The sequence below is a fragment of the Aristolochia californica genome, unplaced genomic scaffold, assembly GCF_029961685.1.
Source record: "Aristolochia californica isolate CCGP_79_NKW_82.1479 unplaced genomic scaffold, dmAriCali1.0.hap1 SCAF_5, whole genome shotgun sequence".
NCBI classification, from domain to species: Eukaryota; Viridiplantae; Streptophyta; class Magnoliopsida; order Piperales; family Aristolochiaceae; genus Aristolochia; species Aristolochia californica.
Window position 1 is genome coordinate 42,637,583 of NW_027182214.1, and position 18,012 is coordinate 42,655,594.

Here is an 18,012-nt window from a genome sequence, read left to right on the forward strand (position 1 = left end):
AAAGTGAATAGAATACACTTCGTCAAGTGAGTCTAAACTCAAAGATCTCATACTTTGAAATCATCAAAGTTCTTTAGAAGTTACTTGTAAGCTTAGATTGTGATAGCATTATTCTGATATATCCCATTAAGATTTATGAGAAATGTTGTTGTTTTGGAGCTACTATTACAACTCTCATGAGAATTTTAGGTTTAGTGAAGGACAACAAGGGATTTTAAGGTAGGTCTATTTTATACCTTTAATTCTAAACATTTGTTAATTTTTTTAAGGTATAGTTTTTATGCTTTTTTTTACGGATGTTTCTTTATTGTTATCGATTTAGTGTTTTATATGACTTTATAGATTTTTTTTTAATTTAAAGTTATAAATGAACATTTCTTGTTTCATTATCTATTTGATATGAAATACGATAAAAAAAATTAATGTTTTATACAGGTCTATGTGTGCAGTGGATTCATAGTCGGTGCTAGGTAAGTAATTTTTTTGTGAGAATATGAAGTAGTTATTGATAAACAATCAAGTCTTTCTCCTTTCTTGTTTTGTTATTAGAGATTGTTTCCTGAAACAATATTGTCAACCTTTTTTGCCTATTTGATTTTTTATAAAAGACACTCACGTGTGTAGGAGTGACATGGCTAGTAAATATGGATGACTTTCACAGAGATTACAATGGAATTGTAATTATGCAAGCTGGTGTATGTCCTTTTATGTTTTTTTTTCTTTTTGAAGCATATAGTCCTAAGGGTATTCTAGTTATTGTAAAACACCTTCACACAACTATAAATACAACCTCAAGGTAGAATAATTCAAGTCTCTTCCTATTGATTCAAATTCGTCCATTCACTTCTTTCTTTTTTCCTAGTCTTTATCTCCCTAGAACTAGAATTCCTCTCTTGTCTCCTTCCATTGTGTTTATGATCTCTTAGTCGACTAACTGGGCATTAAATGACTAAAAGTTGGTGTGGAAGCATATGTTTTGGTTTTGATTATGATTACTCAAGCAATCACAATAAGAGCAAACAATCAAACCCTTTCTATATTCCATAGAGATGACAATAGATTTGGACTTCCAACATGTCATGGGTTTTTGCAAGGATGAGTTTCCATACAAATTCATATAGTAGAGATGGGTTTTCAAAAACCCGACCCAAACCCGGTTATCCCACTCAGATCGCCGGTGAATCGCCGGTGAAGAAATCTGATCGAACATTTGCAGAAATCATCTCTGTGGAGATGTATCTGATCTTTCGTTCTTTACAGACTGTCGATAACCGTCTTCTCTACGTCTGTCTCACAAATTATTTCTCCCACCTACCACATACTCTCCCCACACTAAAAAGCAACAGAGGCGCCACGCCAACTCTCACCATCTTATGATTCCTGTTCCTCCTTTTAACTTGAGAAGAAGATGAAATCAATTGCATACATACCCGTAATGATGTTTGGAAACCCCAGGTACAGCGATACCCAGTTATTCCACTTTCACAAATACCCGCTCCGATTCCACAACAACTTTCACCGGACCGATGATTGGATGATCGATCGATAGTGGATGCCTGAGATTCAATTGTTTCACTCTCTGGGCCAGTTTTTTGAGATGGGTGGGAGCCATGGCTGAGGATGCTCTTCGTACAGTTCCAAACTGGGGCACGCGGGTGACAGTCAAAGCATTGCCTTTCTATTAAAGAAACCCTTAATTGGACCAGAGACGATGAACTGAGGAGTCACGTGAGGATGACGGTGTCTGAAGTATCAAGATTCAAGAATTGAATTTCGAAAAATGGAAGATGAAATTCAGAGAAGGTGGTAAAACTGCTAGACGGTTGTGAATTACTGTGAGATTCATGGTTATGAAAAAGGGGTACCAGCAGCATTGTTCTGAACTAAAACTGTAGTTGCTGTTTCTCTTTTTTCAGGCAAAGGTTTTCTTTCTGGCGAGAAAAATGTGAGTAAGAATAGAAGCATCTCTCTGTTTCTTTACCAAAAATTTCTGTTTCGTTGGAATTGATGGGTGCGGTTATGGAGCAGGTGGCAGGGGAGGCTTGAATGGGTCTCCGACGTTGAAGGACAGATGCAGATGGAGAAGCCGAGGCTCATCAATGGAGGCGCTGAAGATAAAAAAGGGAGGTGGGTATTTGTTGATTTTATGGATTTTGATGTAATGTGTCCTGTTAACGGTTTTTCTGTTTTGGTGAATTTCTCAGTGAGAAGATGATCACCGTCGATTGTTTGAGGAAGCGATTGGTGGCCGAAAGAACGGCGTCCAAGGCCGCCAAAGAAAACGCTGATGTTGTGGAGGAAAAGGTACCTTCTTTTCGTTTGATGCTGGGTTTTGGCTCAGGAGTTGGTTCTGCTAATCGTCATCAGTTTGATGTTTAGCTATGTCTTCGTCTTCTTTGTGAATCCCTTCATTCCGCTTAATGGAGAACTTAAACTTATATAAACCAGTTTGATTTTGACGGATTTCCATTTCCTCCCAGTTCTCACAGAGATTTTTTTCCTTTTCTTTCCCCTGGCACAGTTGGCAGAGTTAGAAAAGGTGCTAAAGATGGAGATCGAAGCCAAGGAGAGAGCTGAAAAGAAGCTCAAGTTAGCAATTGCAAAACTGAAATCCCTGAAGCTCGCTTCCTATCTTAGCCAATCTAATGCAACAGAAGATCGGGATACTTCTTCCCCACCCAGTACTGGGATGACAGAGCTTGGAATTACCCATAAAGAGGAAGAAAGGGGGGAGGTCACAGATTTATCGTCCTCGCAAGATTCGGAAGCAAACAATTCAGAGACCTCTCATAAAGATATTTTCGTTAATCTAGTAACTTCTCGCGATGGAAGTTCAAGCTCAGTAGAACACAACCATACTGATAATGCTGAAGGCCCTTCGGAGGATGATACAGGAAAGCTTAAGGTCGGCATTATCTCCGAGGATTCGCCATCTGATGTTCCCAGGTAAGTTAATGGTGGATCATAGATACAGAATTACTAACCTTACTGGTTCAGAGTCTTCAGAATCCAGATCACGTTTCAATTTCAGTTTCTCCTTTTTTTTTTTATTATGCTTTGGGATTTGTCGTTTGGATTTGTCTGCAACTGCTAAATTACAAACTGTCCCTGTTTCCTGCTGAGTGGCAACTCCAATATCAACCTTCACTCAAAACAAGATAAGTCGAACTCAATGAACATTGAAGTGAACACGACACGAAAGCCCGCCTTTTTCCCCCTCCTGGTTCTTTCCGGCTAATGAACATTGAAGTGAACACGACACGAAAGCCCGCCTTTTTCCCCCTCCTGGTTCTTTCCGGCTTCTTTGTATATCAATAGTGTGAAATTTTGAAATGCAACAACGACAGTATGAACATCCAGTTAATGACAGAAAGAAAAGGGCGTCGGAGATTTCTCACCGAGGAGAGGCGCGTTGCAGGTTTTTCACTTCATTGCCTTGGGAGTATTCATCACGAGTACTCCAAGGTACAGCAGTGCCTGGCACTAGCCTATTTCAAGAGTACAAAATTGCTCCAGGAGAGTGAATTGAAGGGTTGCTTCTGTCGCGTACGACTGATTGACAGTATTTAAGTTGCATCTGTATTGGACGATTGACGTGGGATCAACCCCAAGAAACTGATTTTTTTCTGTTTTTGCTCCAGAAGAGAGTGGATTTGATTGAGTTCATGTTTTTCTGTTGCTTTTTTCTTATTATCTTATGAGTATTTACCAGCGAAACATGTAACTTGAATCTCATTTTCTGCTGATTCGTTAAACCCGCAGGTTGTGCTCAACAGGTGGAGACAGTGATCATGGTCGAGGAGATGAGACGGAGGAAGTTCACAATCCTCTAGCTTTAGTTCCAGTACCAGAGCCAGAACAATGCTTGAAACCTTCACAAGCCCTGGTGGTGCAACAAGGCTTGCCGCCTTCTTGTCAGAAATGTGGAGATCCAACGCAGAGAACTAGAGACATCTATGAAGTTCTTGTTGCTCTTCAACGTGCCAAGACCCACCTGCAAAATTCGATAGAGAGACGAGCTGCTATTTACAACTCTCGCTCGTTTGGGTTGTGTGGTGTGTAAATGATCGACTTCCAAACCCAACTTCTTATAATGACGCTGTAGTTGTGAGCTTTCACCTATAGCAATGTTTGTTACATGAGTGAGGATCAGTATATGAGTTCTGTAAAAAATACAAAATCTGTTGCAGAAACGTGGTGCAAAGTATCAACACCGGATGAACTTCTTTCTATGTTCCCCTGTTTTGTTTCAGACATTGAATACAATGCATGATAACAAAATGTTACTGGAGTGAAAATCGGAATTACATCTTTATGAAGCACTTACAAATTAAGAATGCATACAGCAGTTCCCCATAAAGAAACTAAGCTGAACCATGACGGGTTGCGGAAATCGTTATGCTGCAGGTTTCCAGTAACCAGGCGGCTTTCGGTGCTGAAAAACAAAAAATTGTGTTATTTTGCACCCTCTAAACGCATAAAATCATCAACATAAGAGCCAACACCAAAAGAGTTGTCATGAAGCTACCTGTGATAAGGGCATCCTTGTGCGCACAGAATCAATTAAAGAAAAATCAATATCTGCCACACAAATGCCTGTCGACAGTCGATCTGAAAGACAAAATATAACCAGAGAGAGTATTACTTTTTTGAACATAATGATCCTTGGTTCAAACCTGTTCTACATTTTGAAAAGAGTACAATATCTGGAATTATGTGTTTGTCTAAAATTAGTATTCACCAGGAAGTCGACCAATTACAGTTCCCCAAGGATCGATAATCAAGGTGTCACCGTAGCTTTCCCTTTTTTCAGTGTGCCTCCCAGCTTGTGCTGCGGCAATTACCTACAAATCAATCAAAGAGCTTTTCTTAATAAGCTGATTTTAAATGCAGATGAGCTGCAGAATTGATGAAAGAGGGTCCAGATAGGCCATTTGTATCAAATCCTACAGTATCCCCTCACTGTAATCATCCAGTTACATAGAATGAATAGGTTCCATCCCACAATATATTACACTAACAAATGGCAGTGCAACAATTTTTTTCCAATTGCTACTTTGAACATGACAGTGGCCCTAACCCAACATAGTTGGGAGGACTTGAACCATTGAATGCTGTCCTCTCAAGGTAACCAACTAACAGAGTAAATACTCATAAACCTCTGTATCTACATGGCATCAAGGCCCTTTAATCAAGGTTTCAGCAAATGGATCAGCCAGTGGCTTCAACTATATGACCAGCTGGATTAATCAACCCATAAAAATCATGCACAAAAGAACGGCACCACCCAGCTGGTGACCAAGGAATGTGACAATTCTTTCTTGGAAAGTAAGTTTTGAGAAACAAGAAATATAGTGCAGACAAAGATTTTTCAAAAGTAATTTCCAAACAAAATAGACATATAAAGGGTTTAGAGAACGAAGATAAGAAGGAATAACATTCAAGGCTTAATCTCTCATACATAGCACTGCGTCTCAATGGCACGTGCACGGAGAAGAATCTCCCAGTGGGCCTCTCCAGTTATCTTTGTAAAAGCTGCAGGTACCAACATGACCTGCGAAAAAATGGAAGGAAATAAGATCATAAAGTGTTGAAAAACTTGAAAAATAAGATGCTACAAGATGATGATGAGCAACTGTAAAAGCAGGAAATAGAAAAACACATTATGCAATTGCAACCACACTTACCTGTGCATGAAGTTGAAAGCGCAACTCTTGGTAAAGCTCTGGGAATCTTAAATCATAACAAACTGTCACGCCCAGACGACCAAAGGGGCTATCTGCTACAACAATTTCTTTTCCTACATATGCAGCATGCATTGTTGATACATTATGGTCAAACCAAGAAGCTCGCTTATTCTTGAAATATCAATTTACCACTACAAATGAGGAAGATAAGATTCGAATGAAGTCTTTAAGAAACAATAGTAGCAGAAATTTTATGTGTTTTACTTAGACTCACTAATTAAAAATGAAGGAAAATATGAAAAAAATATGCTTCCATATATAGCATGCCTTGTAAAATGACAGAAAAACACCGCTCACCTGGAGTTGTAAAATGGCTCTCCTTGTATAGCATGCTTCCAGGAACATCCACATCAAACCTTCAAACAGGACAATTGGTTTATGACTAAAGAAGATTTCAACATTAGCAGTGAAATGACAATAGAACATATATAGATACTATCGACATAGTGATGTTTTCCAGCTTTACTTGGGATAACTTTTCAACAATGTTTTCGTGGATGATTTTAATTGTTTGGGATTTTTTTTGCATATGAAAGGAAGATAGAAAGCAATCACACAAAAATGGGAAGGCCGAACAAAAATCACATTGGTAGGTCAATGTGAAGAATGGAAAAGGGAAAGGTGAGGCTGAAAATCTTACAAATGCATCTTCCTGTATGTGTTTACAATAGTCCCTGAATTATCAACTAGAATATGAGTGTTGCACAAATGTTCTTCATCTGGTCCTTTCTCTTGGAAGCCTCCAAGTGACAACCAAATGTTAGACTCCCTGAAAAAGGACGATGTGCAGAGTTAAAGCAAACTATCCCAATATTAAGCTGTCATCCAAGAAAGAAATTCACAACCAGGAAAATGATATATGGAACTCGTGGAATACAAGAAAAGTCATAAAAAGTCGGTAAATTCAACAACACTCCTGCCCAACAACTAGAACTCTACTTTGGAGGAACTTTAATTGCAATTATAGTTACCCATGAAGAATATGCTACTGTTTTGTAATTGTCATCTCCGGTTTTACAATTTTCATCATCAGAAAGATTAACTTATTCTTTTTTTTAAAAAAAATGATGCATATATAAACAAAGAAAGATTAACTTATTCTAAGGTTTGATACTCAAAATCATGGGATCCATGAACAAATTGATGGTACCAGAACATTCATATTTGTATATTTATAAGTAAATCAAGCAACTTAACGTCCTTGACAACCCTGAGTGATAAAGAAGTGTACTTCTCACTTCAAGATGGCTCACTTGATTTTTTCTTCTTTTCTTTTCTTTTTTTGGGTCAGTTTTTCAAGTTTAAATTCCAATAACATGAGATAAAAATCTTTTGGCATTATATTCTCTAACAAGGAAAATCAATTAGGAACAAGGTAACAACAGTGAAACAACAACAAAGATAGTAGAGTTATTTAGGGAAAGTAATTTTGAATGCGCCCAACGGATGTGCCCTTAAGATATTCAGATGGTTAGAAGGTTTTCTCCCACTTCATGAGAGTTTATTTGAGATAAAACAGCCACTAAGGCATCACAATTTCAAATATCTTAATGTTCAACTGGACGGTACTCACAGGCTTTTGAATCTCGGCTCCAACTGACCACAATCGTGACAAATTATTCTCAAGGTCAAGATTTCAAATCTCGTGTTCTCAAATTCAAGAAAGAAACTTAACCAATTGCCTTCCAAAAGAACAGCAGTACAAAAGGTCAGGTTATGATGATGCCCTGATGACTTCAACTTAGCAGGTGCACGCGATAGCCAAGTATGGGCAGGTACTTTCCCCCCACACAACAAATAAGAGATCTTCGTTTAGTGTTTTTGCGAGCTATATAACAAAGAATCAAGAAATATGCGTACGTAACTGTATCGTTTTCAACAAAAGGCAGGATAAACCAGAGCAACCAGTAACTACTGTACCTTGCAAGGGAACAGTATCGTTGCATAATGGGTCCATCTAAACTTTCTGCAATTGAAACACTTTCTCGAGGTCTAAGACCCATGAAAGAAAAATTCTCAGGAAAACATAGTAATTGCGCGCCAGCAGCGACAGCTTCCTGCGGAGAAACCAACGCAGCTTGCTTAAGACCACAGATTCAAAATCCGTGCAATCAACACGAACTAGGGCACTAGAAAAATTGTATCAGATATTAACAGAGAAACGTTCACCTGACGTGACAAGCCCAGAAAAGGAAAAGGGGCTCCATTCTCAGATGGGTAAAACTCTCGCCAGAGAATATCCACGATAAAAGTGATTATAATACCAAACAGTGTTTCATAGAAATCCGAGGTGATTAAAAACATGAACTGTCTGTTTCTGAGGTCAAACCAAACCAACTTTCTAAACGACTGCATCGTATTACCTTGACAAGCCGGGAGCAGGTAATGAAATTCTCATTGAGATCGTTCGTGGAGGTCATTTGTGCCGCCGCTACCCTCACCTTACGGCTAGGAGCTTCTGCTGCTGTTGCCGCCATGGAGACGCACTTAATAGTACAGCGGAGGACTCTAGCAGGATGGGAGATGGAACGGAAAGCAGAAATGGAAGGAATCTTGGGGGTCAGAAGTAGACGACGTACAGCCATTGACTAGCACGAGCAACTCGCGCTCATTAAAATTAGACAAATTTACAACAAATCGACATCCTAATATAAATAATACGATTCTTGGATTTTTATCTCCTAAAATTACAAAACGGCAATATGGGGACCTAAACCCTAAACCCTTCCAAACCCACTTGCTCATATAATCTCCATGTTTCCCGCAAACAAATCATTTTCACTCAAACCTACCAGCATAATCCTATCTTGTCCTCACTATCCTTACGATTCTTTCCCAGCTTAAGCAAAACCTATAAACAAAACAAGCTTGTGGGTCTCCCTTATGTTTATTCTCCATTATTGGTCTCTTTTATCCTTGACAGTGTTTCTTTCCCATCTCCATTGAGTTTCCTCTCTATCAATCTACATATGGTTAGTGTACTTTGAAAGTATAGTAGAAAGTGAAATTGAATGTAAAATTGAATTACTTTAAGGACTGCACCGGAAATATGGCTCCAAAAAGGTTAGTGCATTGTGTAAGTGGGGAGTGAAAACAAATTATGTATGTAAGTCACTTTCACTCGTTCAAGTGGAAAAATAAATTAAAGTGAATTCACTCCATGAGTCCGGTGAATTCACTCCATGAGTCCGGTGAATTCACTTTCACTCGTTATTTCACTTGACCCTCGACGCTAAAACATTAAACTAGAAACTAAAAAATTCCTCCTTTCCTCTTTCCTCTTCCTACTCATCTCGTTGTTCCTCATCCTTGTTTTCATTCCAGTTTGACCTATCTGACATCATTGTATGGAGGTTCTCCTGTTATGGTATTGGGTTAAGTACTTATGTCTTCCGCTCCTGACAGGTCGGTTTTTTAAGTAGTATTGGCTAGGTGCTTATCATTTGGTATGAGAGCGGGCTCCCACGTCGCGAGTTCGAATCCCGGAGGGGGCGACTTAGCGGAAGGGGCGACCGGAGTGTGCTTCCCGCACCAATGGGCCACCGCTATATGTGGAAGGGGCGACCTAAGTGTGTTCCCGCACCATGGGTCATCGCTAGAGTAGGAAATTGCAAGTGGGCCGTCGTGGACGTCAGCTCTCACGAATGTGGGTGTGATGTTATGGTCCTGGGTTATGTACCTATGTATTCCGCTCCTAACAGGTCGGTCTTTTGGGTAGTATTGGCTAGGTGTATAACATTTGGTATAAGAGCAGGCGCTACGTCCTGACTTTGAGTCCCCGCAGACGCAGGTGGACCGCACACCCCTGGCGGGACGCCGGGGAGGGGATTATGGGATCCTCTGGCCCGTGTCGCGTTGCTGTGTTATTGCCGTTGTGATCATCGGCTCGGGAGGGCAGGGTGTACTGTTATGGTCCTGGGTTAAGTACATCTGTCTTCCGCTCCTAACAGGCCGATCTTTTGGGTAGTATTGGCTAGGTGTTTAACATTTGGTATCAGAGCTGGTTCGATTCCCGTATGCTACAAGTGGCGTGTGGAGGTGTGTAGCCCAGGGCGGAGGAGGTGACCTAGCGGAAGGGGTGACCTGAGTGTGTTCCCGCACCTTAGGGTTGTCATTAGAGTGGGCCATCATCAGAAGTGGGTTGTCTCCAGTGTAGGCCGTCGTGGGGTCAGCCTCGCGACGGTGGGTGTAATGTTATGGTCCTGGGTTAAGTACCTATGTTTTCCGCTCTTGACATGCCGGTCTTTTGGGTAGTATTGGCTAGGCGCTTAACACCTCCACCTTGATTTTTCTTTTTAACACTATTTTATAAAGCCGATGAACTCCATAGGTATGATTTCTCCCTCCTTTAATTTCTCCTTTGATTTTCACTTTCTCTTTAACAATGAGGGGTTCGCATTGGCAGTACCGCATCTACATATTCAACACTGACATTTTCATCAATGTAAACTAGTGAACATTCTAGACAATTTTCACAAGCTAAAAGAGTTATTTGACGATCATCATATCGCCTACTGTTGGAACTCAAAAAGACATCACCCAAGATGGCGGCCATGATTTTGACGGGGGCTTTCTTTCTAGTTAGTACCTCTCCTCCTGTTCAGTCTGGTCTCTAATCGCGCTTGTTGGAAGTGATCACTGTTACTAATTTGTCTCAGTATCTCTTTCTCTTGCTTTTTATTCAATTATCTTAGTTTCACTGGTAGGTTTTTGAGTTTTATTTGGGAAGTTGAAACGACTCCAACGAAGTTACAAAAACAATAACCTCATTCATTTTATGTCTTTGTTTTCTTCCGCTTGTGCCTTGTCCCTACTTTTTTCTTTTCACAGATTGTTGCCCTTCCTTGGTAACCAAAGGGGTCAACTAAGAACGTGAAAAAAACCTTTGAAATTACCCACTTCATATTTGTTGAATCAAAGGTGTAAAAGTTGGTTATAGGGAAGCCTAATGAATGGTTACTTTATTATATTTCAACAATCTCTGCTTAACTTTCACACCTACATGCCCATTTGCCTTTTGTCCATCTAATCTCTTATTGTCAAACTTTCATTGTTTTAGGCTTTCATTATCCTAGGTAATTTAGTCAAATAAGTGAAGCGTGCCCTTGAAATCATACCAGTAAATCATCCTTTGAAGCTCCTATGCACCATTCAAAAGAACAAGTTTCGGACAATGTTTCCACTTATGCAGAATTAAAGCAAACCCTTTTTCCATAAGATTGCTTTTAATATATCAGATTTCCTTGCATTTAGTTGGTTCCTTAGTACTACTTTTACTAGCTTTAATAGGGATACACCGTTGTCGATGGTAGAAAATATGGAAGGATTAAATACAAATCACTAGAGAAATGCATAGTTGATTAAAGAAGAAGATTGGTAATAACTTCAATGATTTCCTTCTAATTTTATTTAATAAAAATTGTAAAAGTCATAAGAGTTACATCTATCATATTATTTAATTAAAAATATCTCTCTGCACTTTTCATTGTGCACACTAACACAAAAAAATATTTTACACTGCATTTTTCATTGCATATATTAACACAAAAAAGTAATTCACTTTCACTTTCACTTCCCTATTTTGGCGAAATGTAAAAGGTTTTTGAATTATGGGTTACAAAAATTAAGTGAAATTTTGGGTTGGCGACCAGGATGAGATGAGAGAAATTATGAATAGAGAGAGAGGCGACAAGGTTGAGATGGTATAAATTTGGGGTTAGGTTATGAGAGGGGTGGCAAGAGAAAGAGACGGTAAGAGAAATCGAGATGGACGATGGCTGGGGAAAACAAAGAAAGAAAGACGGTGGGAAAGAAGTCGAGATGGGACAAGGATGCATAGGAGAACTGGATAGATGGTTAGTCGGAAGATGAGAGGCGACAAGTGATGAAGAGGGAGCATCATGTTCTTGCTAACCAAGCGAGAGGCAGATGAATCGTCGAATGAAACGATGAGTGAAAGTGAATTACCTAAGTAATTCACTTTTGATCCGTTCTTTCATAGTGCACCAACACTCACTTTTTCCCAATGAAAACGAACTCACTTTCACTTACACAATGCACTAACATACCCTTTGTATTTTTTTTTTTTAAAGTTTTGTAAGTTGTGACTTTTCCTGACCCTTGATATCCCTTTTGACTTTCTCGTTAATATGTAACTGAAAGCTTTGCACTTACGGTCTTTTTCCTTCAATGTGTGAGAAGTGAAAAATGCACTCATTCATAAATGGGTCGACAGTGAAGGATCTTTCATTTTAGGATTTTTTTTTTTTACTTCAATCCTCTGGATAAATGTAAAGAACACTTACCTGGAAAGATAGTTATCGTTAAGAACATTTTCATTTGTCATGTATTATTAACCTTGCAAATGGGTTGTATCAACCATAGTGAAAAACTCTGCATCAATTTTGTAGTAACTTACTAGTTTTCTATATGGCCACTTCAACTCTAAAGAGGGTTTAAGTAGTGTCATAATGTAATGGACAAACACTAGCATTTGTTTTGGTATGTTTTAAACTGCACCAAAATTGAAACAAAATATACTATTTATGAAATTTCTATTTAATTTATATATATAATTTTTTTTTGTTTATTATAAATATAAAACACGAATACATATAATAAATAAAGTGGTAAATTATTTAATTTAAATTTAAATATTAAACTAAAAATTAGATTCATTTTAGCTTAAATGAACTTAGGTCTCTACTCATTTTTTCATTGGGTAATTAAATTATACGAGAATCTCGGACCGTATATATTGACAGTCTTGCCGGTTTCATCTTAGACCGACCGACCGCCTTCAGCGTTTCCCCCAATAGAACCGCCATCGATAGAGCAGAACTCCCGCCATCTCCTCAAATACTTAAACCTCTTCAAAACCCTAGATGTAGTCGAAGGAATGCGATTCTTTTAATCCCTTCTACCGAGTCGTGGCATTGGACACTTTGATTCAAAGATGGCTAGCGCGGACAGTAATGCCGAAGCCATCAGATTCACTAAAGAGCCTTTTATCGAAGAAGTTGGACCTCGTAAAATGTAAAAATTCGTTCTCATTCGTTTGCAACTAGTTTTATTTATCTTTTTAATCATTAGTTATTGTTAATTTTGTGCTTATTTCGTGTAAATGTTTATTAATTATGCAGAAAGAGTATGCAATTCAGGATGTTTTCGGGATCAGAGATATGCAAATCTGCAGCAGTACAAGTCTATAATAGTCGTTATTACGACAGCTCCAGAAATACAGTGGAGCATGGGTTGCTTGATTCCCGCATGGTGCTGTCTTCCCATTTGTTATTTTTTTCTTTATGCATTTAATTCGATACGCTGTTTTCACTGGATATAGCTTTGTTAATTGATTGTCCAGGTAGTTGTCATTGAGTTTAGTTTCGTATTTTAGAAGCCTAATCAAGTTCATCTTTCCGTTGAAACATCTAGTACCCCTCATAATAGCTTTGGACTTGGATATATTTTGTAAATGTGTTTTCTTAGATACATATGAATGTCTCTAAGGTCTTTTTTCTTTCATCCAATTAGAATGAGAAGCTCAATGTGCTTTATTTTTTCATTCAGGGACCAGCAAGCAAGTTCGGTACCTGTGCAACTTGCCATGGAAATTTCACCGATTGCCCCGGGCATTATGGATACTTGAAGCTTGCTCTCCCTGTCTTTCATGTTGGCTACTTTGGCACTATTGTTGACATTTTGAAGTGTATTTGCAAGGTATTAACTGAAAAGTTTGTTTTTATCATAGGAATGTGCCACTATGTGTGTGCACCAAATGCTATCCAGGGGAGGCTCATTCTCTTGACAGAGTATTTTAAAGTCGTGTCTGCCTACTACTGCTGAGGGGACACCCCTGTTAGGAGGATGACAGATGCAGCCACCTTGCTAGTAGGTGCTGATTGTCATGCCCTTCTTGTATGGATGCATTTCTCCTCTGGCTTTGTGGCCATTCTCTTTTTCTTCTTTCGTGACTATGAATTTTCTATGATCTTTTCTCTGTTTTCAATTGTTTATATTACTTATTCATCAGTTGTGAAGATGGAAACAAATAAGTGACGTTTAATTTTTTCTTTGGTGTTCTTCTACTTGAGACTGAAGGGCTTAAATTCTCTGACTGAGATATTTTCATAGTCTTGTGCCAGGATACTTCTCCCAGATAAAGAGCGCAAAGATTATTTAAGAAAGTTGAGAAATCCCAAAGTGGAGGTTTTGCAAAAGAATGCATATGTGAAGAAAATTATAAAAAGGTGTTCTCCTAGCAGTGGCTCTAAGTGCATTGAGTGTGGAATCTGTGGGTATAAAAATGGTTAGTCATCTGAACTTAAACTTCTAATGTTTATTTGCATTAATTTTGCATGAATTTTTTGTTTATTGACTTAAAATTGGAACTTCAATTTATTTGTTTTTTGTTCTTACCCTTGTTAGATTTAAGTATTATTTACTATTTATAGTGCTGCCAGAGATCAGAACCTTGGGATTGATCTGTGGCAAACAAAACCGGGAACTATAAAGTTAGAAGTTGTGTTAGAGAACATATATCGAGTTGCAGTAGTACATGATGAAATAAATACTAGTTTTTTGAGTGGATTTGACCCATGTGAAGGACCCAAGAGTGCACACATGGCAATTATAGTTGGTATACATGGATAGATCAGCAAGGACTGAGGGAAGCAGAAAATGATTTGAATGGAACTGGTGAGGAAAGGCTTGAAGAAGGCCAACCTATTTCTTTTGGGCTAGTGTTGTATTTTTGTGTTTTGCGTGTTTTTATTGTTTTTGTCTCTTTCTATGATTCTCATAATTTCTCTTCATATTTTTGTCGCTTGTAAATCATCTTCTCTTTATGATGGGATCCTCTCCTCTTTTCATGATAGGATCCTCTCCTCTTTTGATGATGGATATTTTTCAGGGAAATGAATGCTTTCATTGTTCAGCAGACAGGTTAATGCATATCTAGGCTAGTTTTTTGCCTTCCTATATTGTGAAAGTAAGGGGTGCAGCTGAACCAAAAAAAGTGGTCCCTATCATATTTTTGAACTAGTGATTAGTTATTCAAATATAAATGATTTTTTTTGGGGTCTCTGTCGTGTGTCAAGAAAATTCACCCTAGGTGGCTAGTCATTTTGGGATGGAAACGGGTCTTTGTCATGTGTCAAAAAAATTCACCCTAGGTGGCTAGTCATTTTGGGATGGAAACAGGAACACACACACACACACACACACACACACATTATGGGAGTAGAAAATTAGTTGCCTAGGAGGCTAGTCATTTTGGGATGGACACACACACACACACACACACACACCTAGTACTCTGTTTACATTATGGGAGTAGAAAATTAGTTGCCTACTATACCTAGTACTCTAAACAGATAGTTATTTGGATTATTGCATAGGAAAAGTGGTTAATATGGGGTGAAATTCAATTCCATTCCAAAGTGTTGTACTTTATCTAGAGGATGTGCTTTTTCTTGTGCTGGGAGGGAAGAGTGTCTGGGGTCATTTACTATTTTCTTTTGGATCAAAAGTGTTGATTGAAAATGTTAAGTTGGGTCCAAGGCCCATCCCAAAATGACTAGCCAACTTAGGAAGCCTCTTTCCCTACTAATAAACTCAAGGTCTTTGTACTCATTAATCCATGTGGGACTATTCCTTAACACTCCCCATCACATGTAGGCCCTCTTTTTGTGGCTCTACAAGTGGATAGTTTAGGTGTAGGCCTTCTTTTGTGGCTCTACAAGTTGATAATTTAGGTGTAGGCCCTCTTTTGTGAGTAGCTGCTCTGATACCATTTAAGTTGGGTCCAAGGCTCCTCACCTCTAATTCCTTAATTCAACGCGGAACCTCTGTCCAGGACCCTTCCTGTCCCTTCTGCCAAAATTTTCTCGACACAGCCACTCATATCCTCTTACTCTGTCATTTTGCCCATACTGTTTGGACTAGCCTTCTAAATAAAAGTCCTAAATAAAATCGGTTTCTATTACTGCCCCTCCTAAAATCTTCCATCCTCTATTCTCTCAGTTACCAGTGCTAGCCTCCCAAAGCTTGGGAAACTACTCATTTCATGCTGCGATGGTCATGGGCCTTATGGAAGGAAAGAAACAATCGAAAATTCAACTTTAAATCTATCCTTATTGATATACTGATAAAAAATATTATTGGCCAAGTTTCAACCTGGCTCCTGACACGTAAGGAATTTCGAAGCCTCAACGGCTCCAATCTCAGAGGGAATTGGTAGCTGATTGCCGGTATGACGCATCCTTCCTGTCCTCCGACAATGGCAATTTGGGCTCCCCCACCGGCGGGCCACTACAAATTAAACATTGATGACAATGCTTTTGGTTGCCCTAGTCCTATGGGGTTTGGTGGAGTAATACATGATAGAAATGGTCGTCTACTTTTCACCTTCGCCGGGCCAATTGGAATCTCTGATTCTACCACTGTAGAACTCTCCGGATTGCTCAAAGAGCTTCAGATCTTTCAAAGCCATCTTGTGGGACCCCTCTGTATTGAAGGCGACTCTAAAACTGTCATTAACTGGTGTGCAAAGTCAACCCCTCCTCCCTGGCGGTATTGGGATATTTTTTTGATATATGTAATTTAATTTATCTTCTGAATTGTAATTGGAAGCACATTCCTAGGTTTGCCAATCATTTGGCAAATACTCATGCTAAGTTGGGTGTTTCACTCCAACACCTTGTTGTGGAGGAAGGCCCTTTTAGCTAGGTTTTGTATTCTTTCTCTTTCATTTAAGAGTTTATTTTATTTTTTGAAATAAAGATGTATAAACTTTTAACAAAGGGAAAAGAGTCAATACCTAGCTAAAAGGGCCTTCCTCCACAACAAGGTGTTGGAATGAAACACCCAACTTAGCTTGGGTGTTTGCTAAATGATTAGCTGACCTAGCAATTACAGTTCAAGCTAAGTTGGGTCCAAGGCCCATCCCAAAATGACTAGCCAACTTAGGAAACCTCTTTCCCAACTAATAAACTCAAGGTCTTTGTACTCACTAATCTACGTGGGACTATTCCTTAACAAAAAATGACACACTTGATCTAAATTTTTTTAAGAAATGTAGATGGTACCTTTTTGTGAGGTAATTTGCTTTCTCTAATCTATGCATGAAAGTAGAAAACATTTCTTGGTGAATTATTCCCTTTCTGCATTTATTCTTTTTTGGCCAGTTCTCTGGGGTGTCAATTTTCTTTAACTTCCCTTGGGGCATTAACAGGGTCTTAAGTACATTATTAAGTTCACATTAGATTTTCCTAATGTTAGTTGTTTGTTTTTCTCTAATTTTTTTAAAACTGCACTAATTAAACCATTTTGTATCATCTGATATTAGATTACGTTTTTTAGACTTAAATGTATTGCTTGCCAGTAGAGATGGCAGTGGGACGTGTTTATGATGGCTTTACTGAATCCTATGACACCCTGCATAAAATCTGCAATAGGTCCAGCTCTACCCCATAATGCAGCAGGTTTTTTTCTCCATCCCATTCCTTAATGTGGTTTTCAATCCCTTCCCGACCTTGCCCTCTTAACTCGAATATGTATTTTTCTTTTTTAAAATGATTAGAATGTCATTGAGGAGAAAGAAGAGGGAAAAAATTATAAATTAGAAAAGGGCCTCCAAACTACCAACGCCAAGAACATCAGCACACTTGCCTGCTGAAAGCAAAAACAAGAATCAAACAAGAACTAAAACAGGCAAAGACATAAAAGCAGCAAATAATGGCCAATAACCAATGACTGGAACATCAACCATTAACGCGTATGAATTGCTCTAAATAAGATGTGGTAGAGAGATTGTAGCCAAAGAATCAGCCAACTCTTTTTTATTCTGTGCATCATGACCTTGTCAACTGCATTCCTCCACATTGGTCAAGATTTTTATCCTGCATGCATACAAAAACTCCAAATAGGAGCATGGGAAGATGAAGCCAACTAATTACGACCAAAGGATCATCCTCAATGACAAGAAGAGAAATAACATTCTGCTCATAAATCCTCAATCCACAGGGCAAAGCCTGAAGCTCCGGTTCAGTAAAACCACAAATTTTAGAAGGAGCAGAAAATACCCGTAAGATCTGCCTTACACAATCATGTAGCACACCACCACCTCCTTTAAAGTTTGGATTCCCTCTTGAACTCTCATCAAATTCAACTTATGCCATCTTGCTGGAGGAGGCCTCCATAAGTGCACCCTACTACTTCTATAGTCAATAAAAGCTGCTATCTCTTGCCAATGAGATCTTAAAAT

At 38.8% G+C, this 18,012-nt stretch overlaps 3 protein-coding genes across 4 annotated transcripts in view; 2 read left to right on the forward strand and 1 right to left on the reverse strand.

Moving 5' to 3' along the window:
* The first annotated feature begins 1,830 nt into the window (after positions 1 to 1,830).
* Positions 1,831 to 4,209, forward strand: LOC137966061 (uncharacterized). The gene is made up of 5 exons (XM_068812526.1): positions 1,831 to 1,945; positions 2,029 to 2,127; positions 2,205 to 2,304; positions 2,522 to 2,946; positions 3,763 to 4,209. Coding segments are annotated over exons 1-5 (927 nt in total). The 5' UTR covers positions 1,831 to 1,943; the 3' UTR covers positions 4,064 to 4,209.
* On the reverse strand, positions 4,016 to 8,509 carry LOC137966060 (deaminated glutathione amidase, chloroplastic/cytosolic). 2 transcript variants are annotated; one of them, XR_011116177.1, is made up of 10 exons: positions 8,111 to 8,509; positions 7,668 to 7,804; positions 6,388 to 6,516; positions 6,045 to 6,103; positions 5,688 to 5,800; positions 5,462 to 5,554; positions 4,742 to 4,844; positions 4,529 to 4,611; positions 4,328 to 4,435; positions 4,016 to 4,119 (listed from the first exon to the last, which is right to left on the reverse strand). XR_011116177.1 is itself a non-coding variant. In XM_068812525.1 (9 exons), the coding sequence occupies exons 1-9, from the start codon at positions 8,330 to 8,332 to the stop codon at positions 4,397 to 4,399; spliced, it is 978 nt and encodes a 325-aa protein (XP_068668626.1). In that variant the 5' UTR covers positions 8,333 to 8,509; the 3' UTR covers positions 4,126 to 4,396. The 2 variants fall into 2 exon arrangements, 1 of the variants encoding a protein (XP_068668626.1); XM_068812525.1 differs by lacking the exon at positions 4,016 to 4,119 and having other exon boundaries at positions 4,126 to 4,435.
* A 4,041-nt stretch (positions 8,510 to 12,550) lies between these two features.
* Positions 12,551 to 18,012, forward strand: part of LOC137966495 (DNA-directed RNA polymerase III subunit 1) — a 54,039-nt gene continuing 48,577 nt past the window's right edge. The window contains exons 1-4 of the mRNA XM_068813132.1: positions 12,551 to 12,782; positions 12,890 to 13,019; positions 13,317 to 13,466; positions 13,881 to 14,055. Of these exons, the coding sequence (XP_068669233.1) occupies positions 12,703 to 12,782; positions 12,890 to 13,019; positions 13,317 to 13,466; positions 13,881 to 14,055 (535 nt within the window). The 5' untranslated portion in view covers positions 12,551 to 12,702. The remainder of the gene's footprint in view (positions 12,783 to 12,889; positions 13,020 to 13,316; positions 13,467 to 13,880; positions 14,056 to 18,012) is intronic.

What these genes read in the sequence shown, in the direction of transcription:
- LOC137966061 (XM_068812526.1), top strand. An exon ending in GCTGAAGATAAAAAAGGGAG is followed by an intron (nt 2,128 to 2,204) that starts GTGGGTATTTGT and finishes TGAATTTCTCAG; the next exon opens with TGAGAAGATGATCACCGTCG. An exon ending in TCGCCATCTGATGTTCCCAG is followed by an intron (nt 2,947 to 3,762) that starts GTAAGTTAATGG and finishes TTAAACCCGCAG; the next exon opens with GTTGTGCTCAACAGGTGGAG.
- LOC137966060 (XM_068812525.1), bottom strand. Translation starts at nt 8,332, where the DNA reads ATGGCTGTACGTCGTCTACTTCTGACCCCCAAGATTCCTTCCATTTCT. An exon ending in CGATACTGTTCCCTTGCAAG is followed by an intron (nt 6,517 to 7,667) that starts GTACAGTAGTTA and finishes GTCCTTTTTCAG; the next exon opens with GGAGTCTAACATTTGGTTGT. An exon ending in TGTAATTGGTCGACTTCCTG is followed by an intron (nt 4,612 to 4,741) that starts GTGAATACTAAT and finishes TTTGTCTTTCAG; the next exon opens with ATCGACTGTCGACAGGCATT.